The 19358-nt window shown below is 27.6% G+C and overlaps 1 protein-coding gene across 2 annotated transcripts in view; it reads left to right on the forward strand.

Moving 5' to 3' along the window:
- The window catches only part of LOC132926513 (scavenger receptor class B member 1-like), a 95520-nt gene that overhangs the window by 36921 nt on the left and 39241 nt on the right, over positions 1-19358 (forward strand). Inside the window, exon 1 of one of the 2 annotated variants that reach the window (XM_060990878.1) lies at positions 9723-10704. The exons of the other annotated variant lie outside the window; for it this stretch is intronic. Coding sequence (XP_060846861.1) covers positions 10686-10704 — 19 coding nt within the window. The 5' untranslated portion in view covers positions 9723-10685. Of the gene's footprint in view, positions 1-9722; positions 10705-19358 lie in introns of those variants that run through there. 2 annotated transcript variants of the gene reach the window in all.

The raw sequence follows: 19358 nt of genomic DNA on the forward strand, positions 1-19358 counted from the left end.
TTCTTATTTTTTTTAATATTTAATGCAGTAGTAGGTGATTTAAAATGATTTTATTAAAAAATACCCGAAACTAATCTCAAAGTTCCGAAATTATACTAAAATGTGGACTATTTCCTCAGGCTTCTGAATTACATCAAAACAAATTTAATATGTACAAATCACATAAAAATACAGTGACTAAGTTTAAAGTTAGTGTAGCCTCGGGCGGCAAACTTTTTTACAAGGCAGTAACACTGAACCTGAAACTAATTTTTTTCTGTCGTTTTGTGAACAATATAATATATTGTAGGTATATATTATGCTATTATTGTACTTCGTGATTAAATTATAATTAATATTTATTACTAGTTTTCAACACGAATATTTTACTCGTTTAAATATTTCAATATTATGACCATTATTAATTATATAATAAAATAGATGTATAATGTATTGAAAATAAATAATTAGCCTTTATGTTAGAAATGAAATTTTTCATTGTCATATAAGAATAAGTTTTATGGTAATCATAGCTTAACTATAAATTTGATTATTTTGGGGTTTACACGTTGTTGTGAATTCGGTATTACAAAATTTAGTTCAATGAACAGTTAATTGCTTCCTACCAAATCAGCCAGTTGTGATGATCTTAGAAGCCATATTTCAAGTTATACCTTCATCCGTATTCCCTTGTTTTTATTTAAGAAGTATTGATTGAAAATAAATTTTAGCACTAACATGATCATTTAAAAAATAATTTCAGATGCATAATGTGACACAACTTGTTACTTATTAGTATAGGGCGCAAGTGTGTAATGATTTATCCTCTAAATATATCACTATATCAGAGCATTATAAAGCTTTTATAATAGTCATCATTTATTTTGCACAATTTATTCTTTTCTTATTTTCGGCTTTCATGCGCTGCAGTTCTTAGTATAGGTAATAGACATATTGTTACATTTAAATTAAAATTTGTGTACAAGAATAATTTATTGTTATGTGCAATATGAGTATCAGTGTGGAGTATCAGCAAAATAAATGATTATCATCATTATTATTTAATTTTTGTTAATGCTGTAAATACTTAAAATTAATTTTTCATATCAAAAAACTTCTAAATATTCCATAAAACTATGTTTATTAAATGTATTCATAAAAACGGTGAAATTTAAAATAACAGGTACTTCAGTCACTCATAAAACTTATCAAATGTATCCAGTATGTGTCCGAAAGAAAACACATTACAGAGTTTGCGTTCGAAGAATTTTAAAGATCCGTCAAATAGCCTCAGGATATGCTGCTGTGATACACGTTTTCAAAGTCAACAAAGGGGATGGATGTGAGTTGTGACTCACATGAAATATTCAGATAAAGTGGTGTGTACCCAAGTTGCTGTCAGGTGTTCACAGTTTAAAAAAGCATTTTGAGTAAGTTTCGTTTTACTCGCTCAAGGCCACGATCAACCCTCCGTAAATCGGAAGTATCACTTAATGGGTAGATACTAATTATAAGTTAGAAAACATGGTTTTAATAACTCCAGAAGAGTTAAATGTGACAATTTTATGATTATAAAATGAACGGATCAGTGGAGTACTTACAGGGGGGGATTTGGGTGTCGTATCCCCCGTGACCTTTTTTTTTTTAAAAAGACAGATTAACTTATACATTTATTTACTGATTTAAAAATAAATATTATTGAATATTTTGTAATTATTTGTTTCCGCGTGGTTCGTGTCACACGCATACATACATTTATTGTACTAAAATAAGATGGTTATGATTAGGGCTCGGGACTTAAATAACCATTAAAAGCATAGCTAAGTAATATTATATATTACTTATATTATAAGTAATATTTCATTGTAATTCAAGTTTATATTTAAAATTTATAGTAGGTAGCATATTTTGCATATTTGACCATTTTTCATTTTATAAGTATATATTTGACAATTATATATATTTATATGAATGGGTAAGTTTTTATTTCCCAACTGAAAAAAGTATCTAATAGTTCAATGTTATGATCAAGGTAATTAGTAGTTTTAGACTAAAATTCAATGTAAGATGAAAACAAATCTGAAAAAAAGGAAAATAATTATTTCAATTAATTAATTAAATTAATCTATTTATGAATTTATAATACATATCTACAAATATACTTTTTAAATGTATATTTTAATAGCATATTTAGTGATTATTTAGGGCATAAAAACATTCATATTTTAAGGTTTTTTAGGGCATGAAATCTCTATCCCCAGTTATGATAAATACTTTTTTTTGGAGGGAGAGGGGCTTATTTAAAATGTAAAAACATTTCCTCCTCCTCTCACAATACACATGACCAAATTACGCTGCTAGAGCGGATTCGTAAACAAAGTATGTTATAATATAAACATAATATGTAAATTTGAGTCAGGTAATTTGTACAATAATGGCAATAGGTCAATTATTTTAATAAAAAGTCAAACACGGGGATAACGATAACACACACACAAATTAGTACTGCAGCAATGTAATATTTCATAATATAAAAATGATGTTCAAAAAATTTAGAAACATTACACTTTTTATGTATTGCGGATCACATGGCATACCTAGCTGCTTATAAAGGTATATGATAACAGCTGGTAACGGTCTCAGTGACTCAGTTAAATTTAATTTAAAATATTAAGTTTAATATTTTAATATAATACAACATTTTATCGTTGCGTGTTATCAATTATATCACAAGAGTACATGCGTTTCCACTCTGTGTCAACTTCAAAACTTTTGACCTAGTTCGGTTGGCCTGCGACCAATAATTTTTATGTTAAAAATCTACGCCTCCGATCAACACGCTGTAACAAAGTGCATCACAATATTTTCACATATACATCAAATTTATCAAATAAATTAGAATAATTCGTATTATTGCGTATACGCTATAATTCGATGTATCTACAGTTATATTGTAGTTTATTATGTAATTATTTAGTTAGAATAATAACTTTTTTTTAATCAATAAATTCGCCAGTTACCTTGTGTAGCTTACTACAAAGTCCAATATTTCAGAGTATTGCTTCCAATTAGAGTAATTCAGGTGAAATGTTTAGGTGGTCAAAATGTTAAAGCAATCATTCTTTGAGTTTTTCACTCAGGAAAATAATATTAATTTAAATCACATTTAAGTATGTATAAAATATAAATTGTAATCTAAAATGACATATTATCATAAGTACCTATCTAATTTTCAATCATATTATAATATAATTTATTTCTGTATTATCATTATAAAAATCGAAAATCCAACGTATATGCAGTGCACGATATAATATTTTACATGTGTTTAATGTTTAATTCGGGCGTTAGGCTACTGATTTATATACACTAAACAAATACAGTATTTAATATTCATTATATAAATATGAAATCATTTTGTAGCTTCGTGTAGACAATACATTTGTAACGATTTAATATCAGACATCAACTTACGTCAATAATCGTTTTGAAACTTGTAATTTATTATCATAACTATAATAATTAAAATAACGAAAAAAAAAATATCGGTTAACTATTGTGAGTATTTTCCAAAGGAAAGCGATAGGTGTATATCCCACCTTCCGTAACGGCTTTTGTATAGCCCGGAAATGTAGAAAAAAACCCCGACTAAACTGTCATTATTATAATATAGTTATTGCATATTTAAACATCACAAAGAAAACAATCATTAAATTTATAGTATATTTACCTATAGCGTGGTTGGAGAAAGGTCACTTAATTGATTATAGCATTTGTAAGTAAACTTTGGCCTGTTAATAATATATCTTATTATTTAAAGAGGTTTACTTTTTTTTTTTTTTATGTAGTTCAAAGACTTCCACTTTGGCTGTTACAATTAACTATATTATGTTATTCACTTATCAAAATATTAGGCGAACTTATTTACCTACGACATTTTTAATGGGTTTTATTGAGAAAAAATAAATAAATTTTAACAATATGTAATATAATTCATTATATCGAACCAAATGTTAAGCTCCATTATAAAAACAGTTATGTATTTATCTGTGGTTTCCTGTGCAGGTGGCTTTCAAAATAAACACAATGTTAACACGATTTACAATACCTATTTGTCATTGTTGTTTCTGACATGAAACAATAAAGACGCATTGTCCGGTGGCGTAAAAGTAACGATTTTCAAAGGGGTTATAATAGGTGGATACCAAATTTGAAATTTGACATTTCAACAAAGTATTTTTCATGGAAATTATTGTTGGATGTTTTCGTCAATTTACTAGGTGTCTTGTGTTTAATACTTACCACATTGTGATTTATTACTTTATAATCATAATGGTTTTGTAAAAATAAGCTTTCGCGTATACCAAAATACTTTTTTTGTATTTTAGTTGAAGTTAAACAATCTATATATACTTTATACAATAAGCTTAATTGATTACAAGCAGATTTTTATAAAAGACTTGATAGGAGAAGCCATCTACTGACGAAACTTCTGCGGTTATAATACTAGTATAGTAATATAATGTAATATTATGTGATATTTGATTTTTACTAAATTGATAGGAAAAATTATATTAAATTGTTTCCAAAATTATGGTATTTTTTTTAAGGAACTTATAATATGATGACCCATAAAAAAATAACAAATAATTTTTGCTTAATTAAAAATAAAACTAAAAAATGTATTTCGTAATTTGTATATTTATAAAGATATTTTTAATATAATTCTGTACTCTTGTTAGATACAATATGTAATTGAAAAGGGTGATGGTCGAGCGGGTTCATATAGGTAATACAATATTAATATATTACACTGAGCGATACGTGCATTTTACATAGCCTTCGCGTTCAACATTTTTGGAAGCATTGTTTCAAATTAATTTAATAAAGTCACTTAACATTACCCAAAGTGCACCAAGAAGCTTCTATTACTCTCCAAAAACATCTTGTGTTTGTGTATGTTAAAATAATTATTATATAATATAGATAGGTCTTTGCCATTTAGATTTAAATTGTTGAAAGTAACAGTTATACGAAGATAAAATAAAACAGCACAATAAAATATAGTAAATTTGGTAGAGTTTATTAAATCTTTATCATTCAACTATATGTAACTACATCATATTATATTAAACATTATAGTGACTAATTAAATAAATCAATATACATAACATAACATTTTATTAAAAACCTCATTACAAATAATGACAAATATACTTATCTATATTATATAATAAATATTTAAAAGTAAATAAAAACTATACATTTTTGGAAAGCAATAGGTAAAAGGTATGAATAACGTCCCGTTCAAAGTTTATCAGAATATGGGTTATAATGTTCAAAAATTGAACAATTTCGTTTTAAATAAGACATAAGATTACCCTACTATAATATAATATATACACAATAATTTGCATGCATCAAGTTATTAAAACAAATCTCAAAAATAATGTAGGTACATTGTACGATCCAAATAAAACATAATTGAATAACTAAAATTATAAGAAAATTTAATATTTAGTGCGAGTCAACGAGTTATTTTTGAGATCAAATTACCTTTTATTATTGCGACAGACTATGAAACTCTACGTGTTAGATTATTTTTCCTAGGCGTTTGAAATATTTAACTTTAATCATACGATAGAACAATAACATTAATAATTATATATAAAAAAATTTATCTACTAATCGTCAAAATATGCCAGAAAATGAATATATTTTACAACTAATTTTTTTTTTTTTTTAAGAAATATTATGCACTTTCTTATCTACAGTCTAACTCAAGTTACGTATGTTATTTATAAAAACCATTTATTTTCGACCCTATTATTATTTTTTATTATATTATTATGTGTAACATCGTTTTATTAAATCAGAAAATATCAGAAAATCTAGACCATTTATGACTAAATTGAATAATTAATAATTCGTTTATACATTTCCTTGAATTTTAATCATCCTTATATTGTTATTATTTTTTAATATTTTATGAATACTTGAGATATTATTAGATAAAAATATTTGAAATACTTATTTTTTCAATGTCCAATACAAAATCTCAATTAATGCACTTTTATGCTAAATTATATGTGAATTTTCAGTTCACAATATTCAATCCTCCAACAAAATGGTATGGAATATTACAATAATATACATGTTTTGTGCTTGTGTTTAGGTGATTGTGAGTAAAATATTTTTTTTTTTTGCATTTTTATGGGAATATGATATTTATTTATTATTGTTATTACCATACATTTAAATAATTACATTATTAGGACGTATTACGGTGATCTAATAAAAAAAAAATAAGAAATATTTTCTTGCTTTACCTGAAAGTTATTACATTGAGTATAGGTGTCTCAATATTATATGACCTATAAAATATGAATATATTTTTTTAAATATAATAGTTAGTACACATATGACATACATGACATATTATATGTTATTATTAGGCATGGTGTTCGAATAATACCAAAAATAAATAACTAATAAGTAATAAAGTAATACTAATATAGTAAAGGCATAAAAGTTTAAAAAAAAATTTATTTATATTTGTGTAAACAAAGTAAAATAGTAAATTTAAAATTTCAGTCACAAATTAAATATTTTTCTTAAAATTTTTTTTTCAGTATACGATTCCAATTATAGTTAAGAGCGCAATAAAATATGATTATTTTTGATTAGTAGTTAGTATAATAGTGCATTTTACAATTACAGAATAAATACGTAGCAATATTTTTATAAATTAGAAATCCATCATAAAACTCGAAATCACGCAATATCAGTATGTTATTTGTCTGTATATATAGTAATAAAATTGTTCGGTATATATTAATTCAAGTTCCATGTCAAGGCTACTCTACCGAGAGTCTTCCTATACACCATTTCACTATATACTTTTTATATATTTACTCAAATTTAATTATTGTATATAAATTATATATTATGCCCATAATAATTGTCTTTTTAGTAAAAAAAAAAAAAAAATACATTTGATTCAACTAGTTCCATTAAATATTCATTTTCAGTAAGTAATTTGATGTATCATTTGTTTTTTGTAATTTTGTAATTATGATAAAAACAATAAGATACAGACTTCTAAAGACTATAGTATAATAATTAAATTAGTATAACACATAGCAGTATTCGTGCAACATAAATATTATTATACTACATAATTTCTTTTGATTATTTGTTTGGTATAATATGGTATAATGGTATGATCAAGTTGAATAAACATGTAAACACAACAGTAATTTGTATATTTAATATTTTTTACGATAGAATAAATGATGTAGACTCGAATAAGAATAATATGATACAAATACTCAATTTAGTTTCAAATTTAAATATGATTTTTCGTCAAAATAAAATATTTTTACGAAACATTGAAACTACATACGTAGGTACATTATAATATTAATATAATGTTTATGTCGACCGGTCATCAGTCATCGCTTTCATTGCACGGAGGTCTCAACGTCTTCGTTGATCATATTATAATATTTTATCGATTAAATTGTGAGTGAATTATGACATAATGTATAATATTGCTGTTCATGTGCGGCCATGTACATCGTCAGTCGTCATCGGAGCCGCGGCGCAGATGTACCAAATACCTATATGTATAATCACGGGTTACCTATAACCTATATATATATATAAATTATAAATACCTATTGGCTATTCCACGTGGGTACGTGATTATTATTATTAATTGCGATACCTACTGACGCGTTTTGTAACGTGACGAGTCGTCGGGATTTGCATTTCATTTTTCGATAAAAAAAAAAATCGGCCATACTGATATTTTTATATTATATATTATGTTGTAACGCAGGTTACAATATTATATTATTACCGTGTGCATTACTAACGCTAACACGACACGTTTCTTTATACCGAAATAATATATAGACGATATATATAATATTATAGCCAAAGGTGGTCGTCATTAACTATTTAATAGATTAATGTTATAGTTTTTTTTTTTTTTATAAGCTTAATAAAAATCCTAAAAATTTAAGTGTCTATTATTGTAATGACTTAATTTTTCCCAATTAATTTGAAAGTATATAAGTAATATACGTTAGCTTTAAACCGTGTGTAAATAGACATCGCTATGGCCACTGTATTTTTATTGTATAATCACGCTGTAGTCTGTAGATATATATAATACATACCGCCCTAAACTATACAACTATTTATTTTATTTAATAAAACGGTTAGTTATTATTCGAAATTTGTTGATATAGCACAATTACTGTATCAGTGTTATGGACTGGAATTCAAATATCAATAAATTAGGAAGTACGAGCAATCAATTTTTTTAAGATTTAAGTATGTCTTTTTTTTTATACGTCTGAAGTTACTTTAATTGTAGTTTACTATACTGACTTAGCTATACGTTATAAGTCTGATTTATAAGTTTACGTCGGCTTAAATCAATGTTTCTCTGTATAACACACACACACGCACACAAACATACTTACTAACACACACGACTAATGTTCACCGATCTAGTAGTACATCGTAGTTTAATACGATGTGTATACACGTGTATAATAATAATAAGTAATAACATAATATTACCTACCTCCGTTTCCCACTGTATACGCCCATCACTCGTTCGCGCATATTACCTATATACATATTATTATAATAACGATATGATAGTATTATATCATACACTATCTCGACTCTCGAGTCGGACGGCTCCACAGATCTATCAATCGATTCCGCGGTGCCGTAAGTGCATATTATATTATTATGATTAAATAATAATTATACCAAATCGTCAGTATACGCAAATACTATTACGGTCGTCGACTATTTAAATCCTTAGTTAGTGACCGATTATAAATACACAATAATATGTCAAGTTTACTACTACGATAGATGATGTAGGTACCCACTGGGTAACTTTTTAAAAAAAATGCGTATAACGACGGAATAATCTCGCCTTGAAAAAAATTCCGTTCAGAAAATCTAGACATCGTTGCAGTGTTTTCAAACGTATATTTGAACACCAAATAATTTGGATTATACACATTATCTCAAACAAGTATGTCAGTTGTATTATATGTATGCATAGTAGCACGCGTTTCGGCGCGACCACTACCACTGCGGCGGCGGCGGCGTGTCGATGGGCCTATCCCCGGCGCATTATTGTTATCAAAAATGTCAATGTTATCATATTCGTATAGTCTCGTCGGCGGCGGCACGTTAGATAATAATAATATTATATATATATATATACCTGTCGTACCTACACACGGCAAAACGAAATAAATTGCTATCTCAGTCACGACGTCCAGCGCAATAATATTATACAATATAAGCACATGGGTAATACGACGCGCAGCAGACGCGGACAATATTATTATTATTAGGCATATATGCCATAAATTATTATTATTTTTTATTTTTTATCGCGCGCGCGCCCCACTGAAAAACGTATTATGTAGGTAGGTACACCTGCGCGTGCGTTCTGCAGTCGCGGCCGTTTGATCGGACCATCGACGACGACAACCGATCGTACAATATCATTATCGATTCGGCGGCGTACGAGATAAACATATAAACGTATTTATAATTAGTATAATTGCAAGCAATAATAATAACGATAATATTATAACGACGACGACGACGACATTATTGTGCAGTGGATGCGAGCGCGGCGTACACGAGAATCAAAAGAACCAATAGTGTACCAATACGAGTGAGTACCTATACCTAATGATATCTGCAACAAGCGGTCCCTCTCTCCCGGACATTTCACGAAGGTCAAAATGCATTGGCATGCATTGCCACCGCGACGTAGTGTGACCGCAGTTCGAAATTTCGTCGTCAACACCGGATTCAGTAATCAGTCGGTCGGCTAAAGGTTCAATGAAAACTCCTCCGACACTACGACGTTCTCCGTTCGCTCCGATCTATATAATATTATTATTATTATTATTATTGCATTGCCATAATATAACAGCCGCGTGTCGTCGCGTCCGAATTTCACGTCGCGAGTATATCCACAACACTACTACAGCAGGAAACAGCAGGCGATCGCCGTCCAACCTCCGACGACTCTCCGCAGCACGTGCCGCGCCGCTGTATCTCTGTCAGTCAGTCCGTCCGTCCGCGATAACCGTAACGCGATAGGTGTTGTTATAATAATATCACGATATTGCAATACGACCGTAATAGCACAATACACTGTATTATAGCATTACAAAAATAATCAGTTCGACGTGATTTTCGTTTCCTTACGCCGCCGTCGCCGCCGCCACCGCCTTTTCGGATCATTCGAATTTTCACCGGATTTCTCTATTGCCCGTCGATCCGTGTACAAGTTGTTCAACGAATATATTGCCCGGCAAAATACAACATCATTACCGGATAGTGACGACTACCGGTGCCGCGGTGTATAATAATAATAATAATAACATACAACGACGGTGCTCGTTCGCGTAATAGGCAGGTCCATCCGTCGTCGCCGACGGCGGTCGTGTGTCCGTATACCTTGCGCCGGCCGGAAGTCCGAGCGATCGTGTTATTCGACGCGAGGAAAACGCGTATACAACACAGTGTTGTGTACAGGCACTTTACCTGTTAAACACAGTGCACAGAAAAAATAGTAACGACCGCGTCGACCGCGGTCCGTCTAAAAATCGGATTCGCGCTGTCTAACGTTTGCGCGCGCAAATGAAATGCAACAACTTATATTTGGTAAGTAAGGGATACAACGTACAAACTAGAATATATAATTATGTAAATAATGAATTTATCAACCTACTGCACTGACCTCTATTGTTACTATTATATACCACTGTACGAGAATGCTCGAGAGAATATTATTAACTATTATTATTGTTGTCATCGTCGTCATTCGTCGTATTATCATTTATGCCGTGGTCAACAGTAATCAGTAAGCACCGAGAGTGCGTTTGGTGCGCGAGAGAAGTTTATAATAGTATAACAATCCTGCGGACGTCATGAAAACGAAACATTCTGAATTCGACACCATTTGGCGAAGAAAAAATAATATAAAATTAAAAAATTATTTGACATTAAGATACATGTTCCATGTATTTATTATACGTTTATTTAATATTTATATTCAATACTATATTAATTCATTATGTAAAATACCACCAGGCATTCTTTTTACTTGCCTTTAGTAACGTAATATTGAATATGCAGAAATTTAATTCCGCAAAATTCAATCAATATCCGTTTGATTAGTAGGTAGTAATTGAAAAGAAAAAAATTTAAACCACAAATGAGTTAGTATTCAAAAGTGTGTGTGAGAATGTGTGTCAATCGATGAGCAATTGATGTGTAAATTCGTTTCGTAAGTTTTCGTTGCTCAATTTCTGTTCAAAAATCGTCCTCCTTTTTTCATATATCTACACTTACTATATTATACAATTTCTCATTTGATTTACTTGTTTTCATATTTCACATGTGAAATGTAAAAAATGTACAAACGTAGAACGAATATAATAATAATGCAATACGTTTAAAATAAAATTATTTTGTAATTTATTCTGGTAAAAATGTTACGTTTGTTGTAATTTTATCGTTTAATTATTTTTTTAATATTTTTTGTTGAAATACAGAATTGTTCGTCATATGTTAAATTGTTAATTTAGACATTATAATGGACTCATACAGCGTACTGTATTCTAATTACACAGCTAGGTGCAGTAGTTAAAAATTAAAATAATATGAAACACGTTAAAAAGATAACAAATAAATAAATAACAATAATATTTATTTTTAAAAGTAGTGGTTATCAATAATAATAGCAATGAAATAAGTTATAACTATTATACTATTTATTTAATGATAACACTTTCTATTTTAGATTATTAGTGGAGCGATTAATTTATTGATTTTTCAGTGATGTTGTTTATATTTGTATGTACGTGTGTATTTACAGTAAATAAATATTTTTTAGTATGGTTTTTGGTAACGAATTAGATAAATTTGATTTGCTGGAACTATTGGGTCGTTAAAGTAAAAAATTCACAGTACTCTTTTTAAAATAATCGAGAAAAACTGAAAAAAAAACAATAAAATCTGAAATATAAGCATCCGTTTTCGAAAAAATTGATTTTTGTTTGATTAACCAAAGATACGTCATGACAATTTAAAAAATATTTATATTAATACTTTCTTGATATGATTATATTCTCAAAACATTTTGGTTTATTTTTTGTTATTTATAGACATTTAACATGTTTTACTTTGTTTAGTTTTTTTTTCGATTTATGTTTGATACAATTTTTGTTTCTAAATCATATAGCTTGAAAATGTTAACTTCACAAGTTGTTCTTACAGTAATTAAAAATGTTTAAAAGTCTCGATTTTATAAAAATTTGAAGTTCAAACTTCGACAAAATTGGATATATAAACAAAAATTAACGATTATAGGTAATTATTTTAATTTTAAAAATATTAATCTTTGATTCATAAGGACTTGAAACTTTTCGTCATTATGTAAATTATTTTTTACGAAATGTATACTACATATCAGGCACAACTCCCGCTTTTCATTTCAATATTTATTTTGGACTAATTTAATGACTATATTATAATAAAATATTTTGTTTTATATTATTATTTAAATGTGTTCAATCCACGGGTTAAGTATAAATTATTATTATATTCTGACCGTACGCGCAAATGTTAAAAATATTGTTTCTTCGGTAGGCTGTATAGTGTTAATAATTAAGCAAGTAGATAATAAATATTGAGAATTTCGAATTCGGAGATTTAGACGCTCGAAGCTAATGTGTGTTCATTTCAATGATAGTCAAACGTGGGTCAGCTCGGGTCAGTTTTTTTTTGGTTTAAGTAAAAGTAAAAAAAGTTGTTTTTTATACGTGAATTACCTACTAAACAAGTGCGTATAGGTAATAGTAGTAAAATTCAAAACATTTATAGTATAAATAAACGAGTATCTTCGTTTTCTTGGATAAAATCCAACTAATATAATAATAATAATTTACGGTACACGTTGAAAACTTTGACAACGGCCAAACAAGCTGTGAACGGATAAGCAGTTGTTTCGAAATGAGATAATATTATATTATAATGAAAGAATTATAGTTAGAACAATAAGAATATTGTTCTATATCGAACAATATTGATAGACATAAACTTGGTGGGCTACTGAGCTGGGTTAACTATATACTATATGTTCGATAGCGATTAATGCATCTGTAACGTAACGTGTATGATGTAGTTCTATGAATAATGTATCATGTTCAAACGGTGACTGTTAATGGAGCCAGATTTACTACAAAAATCAACAATATTCTGTTGAAAAAATATGAAACCTAATGAATTATAATTTTTAGTTTAGTTTGCTTAGTTCTAGTCGCTAAAAAAAATATCGAAAAATTCTAAGAAAATAATGAACCGACTGAGTATATTATTATAAATATATAATAATATGATTATAAATCTAATATCACGTGAAACTTCTTTAGCGTTTTTAATTCTCCGAAAATGAATATGAATATCTCATTGCGTTTAATAATATTAATATGTTCAAATGTTAATTAATTTTTAACGTATAAATATAATAAATATAATGCGAATGTATCGTGCAACTCATTTCATAATTAATAACAATAATATATAGGTCAGTGGCGTAATTATAAATTTTCCCTAGGGGGGGGGTTAATTTTTTAATAGAAAACTAAACTTTGTTACTTGCAATAAAAAAATATATATTGAAAAATGTTAGTCAAATAAAACTTTGGGGGATCTATCCCCCTCATCACTTTCTTAATTACGCTTCTGTTATATCTTAGTATATATTTAGTATCTTATTCTAAAAGTTCAATACTTACTTATTTCATGTACTGTTTGCTTTTAAATTAGATGGTTTCCGGATCTACACAAAACAATATAATATTATATCTAAATTTTTGAATGATTTTCTATTTTTTTTTTTAAATTTAAAACGCAAGTTAGATTTTAGTTATTAAATGTATTTAGGTATTATTAGCATTTTAAAATATTTTGTGCAAAGATTTTCGGCAAAATAAAATCCCATTAAAAAAAAAATAATAATATTTACATCATATATTTTAGTGTGTAGGAAAAATCCACTGTTTTAATTAGAATTAGATCTTAAGTTTCCGTTAATTCTGATTTAATAAATATTGATTTTCAAATTTAAAAAATAGAATGTACTAGGTGATTCTATTATAACAGTAACTACTCTCTATCTCAAAAAGTATACATTTTTGAAAATATTTTTTTTTACATAATTGTATACCATTATACAAAATAACATTATGATATTATCATTTCTTAAGTTTTTACTTTTTTGATTCACAATTGGAAGTATAGATTTTTAATATTTTCATGGCCAATAAAGAAATTGTTTGATAAAAATATCTAAATTATTGAATAATATTTTGTTTTGGAATACCTTTAAATTTAATAAATAATTTATATTGTCATTTAATAAAAAAAAACATTTTTTAAAAATAATAACGTTATAAAATAGTAAATTATACATATTTTTTCTTAAATATTGTTTTATAATGACTTAAAAGAGTATTTTTAAAAACCTTGATATGTGTTAGAATATACCTAATGAGAGTCTTCCATTAAAAAAATTACCCTATATAAGAATACCGAGTGATTGATAATATCTATAGATAACCACTATTTTATCGTTAAATATACTCTTATTTAAAATCTGATTTTTAATAATATTCAAGTATAATACAGAGTATAACATCACTTCAAATACTTCAATTCCTTAAATGTCATAACATATAAATAGGTATAAGCATTTTAAAAAGCATGGTCATTAATTATACTTTAATTAAGATTCTAATAAACAGAATTTCAATTAATGTATAATCAAATAATGAAAATAGGGAAGAGAATGCTCGGTAAATCACCCTGTATATACGTATGTCATTTATTATATAAGTTGTCTGCCGCATGCTCGTTTATAATACACGTGTAACGGATTTCTTTCACGTACTCTCGCACGGGCTCAGCCGGTGCTACTATTGCCGAACCCGTCTGGTCGAGCGTGTTGCCCAAGAAAATGTGGCGCCTGTCCATACTTGGCTGAATCCGATTGGACCGCAGTCAAAACAATACCACTGTAACTGCTGCACCGTTTATTACTTCATATTATTATTATTATCATTATAACATTTGGACTGTCATGATCGTGAACGTATTGAAATCGTGTTTGGGTTTTGTGCTAGCGAAAAGCGAAAATGTAAACTATTTATGTATACATAATAATACATTTGTAAAACATTTGTCAAGAACGAGTTTTAGAGTGTAATATTATAATGTTTAAAATATGCTTATTTAAAAAAAAAAAAAAATTGTGAGTTGTGAAAACATATTGAAAAGATGCTCGCGCACAATAGCAGCTCTACAAATTGTTATACTAGTTTAGATACACAATCTTTCATAAATGTCTAAAAATAAAACAGTCGTTAAAAAAATATTTTTGATGTTTCCATTTTGAAGCAAAATATCTTGACCAATCTCCGTAGGTAAACCAGTTCTTGTGCAGAATAGTTTTTTAGAATGAAATTTATATTGTTATTAATATAAGGGATGATAATATAATATTCTATCTTGACTTCCTGTACCGAAATACATATTATAATAAAAAAATCGTAAAAAACATAAATTGCATATTAAATTATTTTCGTGCTTCAAATTAAGTTATAAATTATTATATTATGAATTACTTATAAGTAATTGTCATAAACTGTAGTGATTCTATATTACGATTTTTGAAAACATAACCGAGAACAAAATTGTTAACGATAAAAATATTGCGTACCACCCTGATTAATTGTAAATAGTAATACATAGTACATAGAGTAGAGTTGTGGTTTGGTGTATGCATTACACGAATAAATATCAAAATAATAATAATAATAATTTTAATTCATAGTATAGAACAACGTTAACTGGTAGCGACAAAAAATACGACCAAAGTATTGATTCGACTCCGTCCACGCCTCGTTGGATTTTCTAACCATAATCGTTTATCACACCGTTATTTGTTGATGTTTCACCTCCGGTCGTTAATTATCTTTAGAAAACCCGATCCACCTAATGCTCTACGGGTAGTTCTTACACTTTTAAAAATGCATTCGTTGCAATATATACACGTTGCGTCATACGCAAACAAAATATTATACTATACGGATACGAAACCATAATAATATTATATAATATCTAATATTTAAATTTAATATTATGACATCAACTCGATTCGTTACCTTTTGTTTTGAATGTTCGGTTTATTGGATGAAAAAAAAATCGATCATAATATTTTTTAGGTCTACAAATTACATTATACGAACATGTTTATTTCGATTAAATTAGATCTGCAGGCGGTACCCTCATTGACAAAACGTCAAAGGGGTGTAAATATTATGCGAAAAAAAAGTATTTTCACACTATTAATTAAAACTGATGTAGTGTATATAGTGTCTATGCGTACTTGCGTTTTATGATTGTTATATTTTAAAACTTTTATCATATTTACTGTTAATAAATGCCATAAAATATTATTTTTAAAGTTGTTTTCATATGTATTGAAAGGAATAAACCAATTTCCAAAGCGAGGGCTGCAATCACAACCATCGCCATTCCTTTTGTAAATCACCATTACCTGATAGCACGACAAGATTATGATATTAGCACAACTTTTACACAATAAATAAGAAATTTAGAAATTATAATAACATATGAATATAATATAGAAATAATCTATTTGCATCATAAAAAAAGGAAATTTATTAAATGTGTTAAGTGCATAAATGATTGACTTTCGTTCACCGTGTACTCGTATACAATTGCTTATACCTACAGAATGATTTACCAATATTACACTCACCTCTTCCCTATTTTATCTTTAAATAATGCATTTATTGAAATTCTGGTTTTTAAAATTGTGTAGTATGTTCATTGCAATGGCTATATTACTTGAAAATAATAGGATTTTGTTTGTATAATTTAAGAAGTAGTCCCTTAACGATATAAACTTATTTTTTTCAAAAGAAAACTTTTTTTTTATTGTTGATAGATAACATAATTATTTTCAAAATTTAGTATAATTACTAATTTTCAATATGATATATGATTTGATCCTAATGAATTAAATAAAGAAATATGTATGGAAATGTCATATAAAAACGTTGAGAATACGAGTGATAGTTCGAATGATAGAGGTGGTGATTTTCAGGGCCGGATCTAGGGGTCAAATCCGGAAACTTTTCCTGGATGATTTGATCGGAGAGGAGGGGGGAGGCACCAAATAACCAAATCATAGTGGCATAATAGGAGAGGACGCTAATTTTATACTTTGCCCCAGATAAAAAATATAATAAATCTAGTTCTGGTGATTTCGATTATTTTTAAAACGAAGAAACAATATATTTTTTTTACAAATTAAGTGCATAATTTTAGTTAAAATTAAATATTGTACATAATATATGTAATTAAATAATAAAAAATACATTAATTTTAAATTATCAGAAAAGTTTTAAAAGAACAGTGTTTTAAAGAATGTCTTTATTTTTTGATTTTTGATTTTAACCTAGCCAAAATGATTTATAGAGTTAAGTTTTTTTTTCAAGATTATTGAGCAATAAAAACATTAAAAACTCAAAAATGTAAGGGGCGTATACGCATATGCAAAACCCGTTTATACCTATTACCTATTATACACTTATAAAAGAAAGGTATCGTCTTTGGAATTTTTGTTCGATTTGCAAAGAAATTTACAAAATATATTTATTTTTTTCCGTTTATATAACATTTTTCGGTACCTATTATAGTGATAAATGATGATATAATATTATTAGCATTGGGGCTATCACTGGTATATATTTATATGAGCAGTCTGTCTCAATATAATACGCGTATATTTTTTGTACATAGCTATTATGAGCTGTGACGAAAACGTTATTGACATTGGACTTAATCCGCCGCGTTACGCGTGTCGTCTGGTAGCAAAATACGGTGTAGGTATAACCGCACACCGCTCCATCGTCGTCGACACACTAATATCTCACGCGCTGCGTGTTATTGCTTATTATATAATATATAATAATAATAATAATATGTAGGTATATTCGTATGTAGGTGATACGCCGCGTATTAACACATGCGTACCTATTTATAAATTATAACTACTGTCCTCTTTGGACGACGACGATGACGATGACAAAGACTTAAGTAATAGTACATTGTATATAGGCGGTGCCGTAAGTTATATAATTAGTTTTATATTTTGTATCTATATAATATGATTTGAGAAATCAAGTGCAATGTCAAATAATTATAAAATCATTAATATCAATTACAATATCTATAATTATTGTAAATTATATATATAGTTGATACAGTGAGTTCCGTTATTATTTTATTAATCAGTTATTTTTTTTTAATAACTTAGTATCTTTTATGGAATTGTACTTGGACATGTAATAATAATAGTATGACACGTAGTAATCCATAGTATTAATATCGAAAAACAAATCGCAATAAAGAAAAAACCATCGATATAGTTTATAGTACTTGAGGCAGTGCGTTTTTTTTATTTCATAGAAGCCTAAATTTACATACATATATTACGTACATATTATTGTATATGTAAATTTAACCATATATTATGACCTAGTATTAATAATTTGCTCAAAATATTTGTGGGTGGCATAATTATAGGTGTAATTTGAGTAATCTGTAGCTTACAGTAAGAGTGATTGGCATCCCGAGTTCAAAAAATATTTACACGAACTCCGCCTAATTATTGTATTTATAATGTTAAATTTATAGTTTGAAATAAATACTCTATAATGTTTCCAAGAGACAGGATAATAACAACAATGATCACATTTTAGAATCAAAATGTTCGAAAATGAATATATATATATGAATATGTATTTTTTAATAATGAGTGATGAATGAATGAAAATGTATTGTAAAAATATATTATTTTGTTATACGCAGTTAGTATACAAATATATTAAAAGTATTTATTTTTATCAAAGTTAAAATATTAAAAATTTGAAATGTGATTGATTTTTTATAATATTTTATAAATATAAAGCGTAAGTTGAAGAAGTATACAGTACAAGTTATGTTTTATTGTACTAACTTCGTCATCTATATACATGCATTTTATAAATTGTATTATCTCATAAAATAAGAGCATTTATTACGTTTTTAAGATCTTATTGTATAAGTATACGAGTACTTTCACGAGTATTATAATAATTGTAATAATAATATTGTATTTATAGGTAGTAGTAAGTTATTTAATCATGTAGACCATATGTTCACAACCTTTTTAGTTGTGCGGA

The sequence above is a fragment of the Rhopalosiphum padi genome, chromosome 3, assembly GCF_020882245.1.
Source record: "Rhopalosiphum padi isolate XX-2018 chromosome 3, ASM2088224v1, whole genome shotgun sequence".
Lineage (NCBI taxonomy): Eukaryota > Metazoa > Arthropoda > Insecta > Hemiptera > Aphididae > Rhopalosiphum > Rhopalosiphum padi.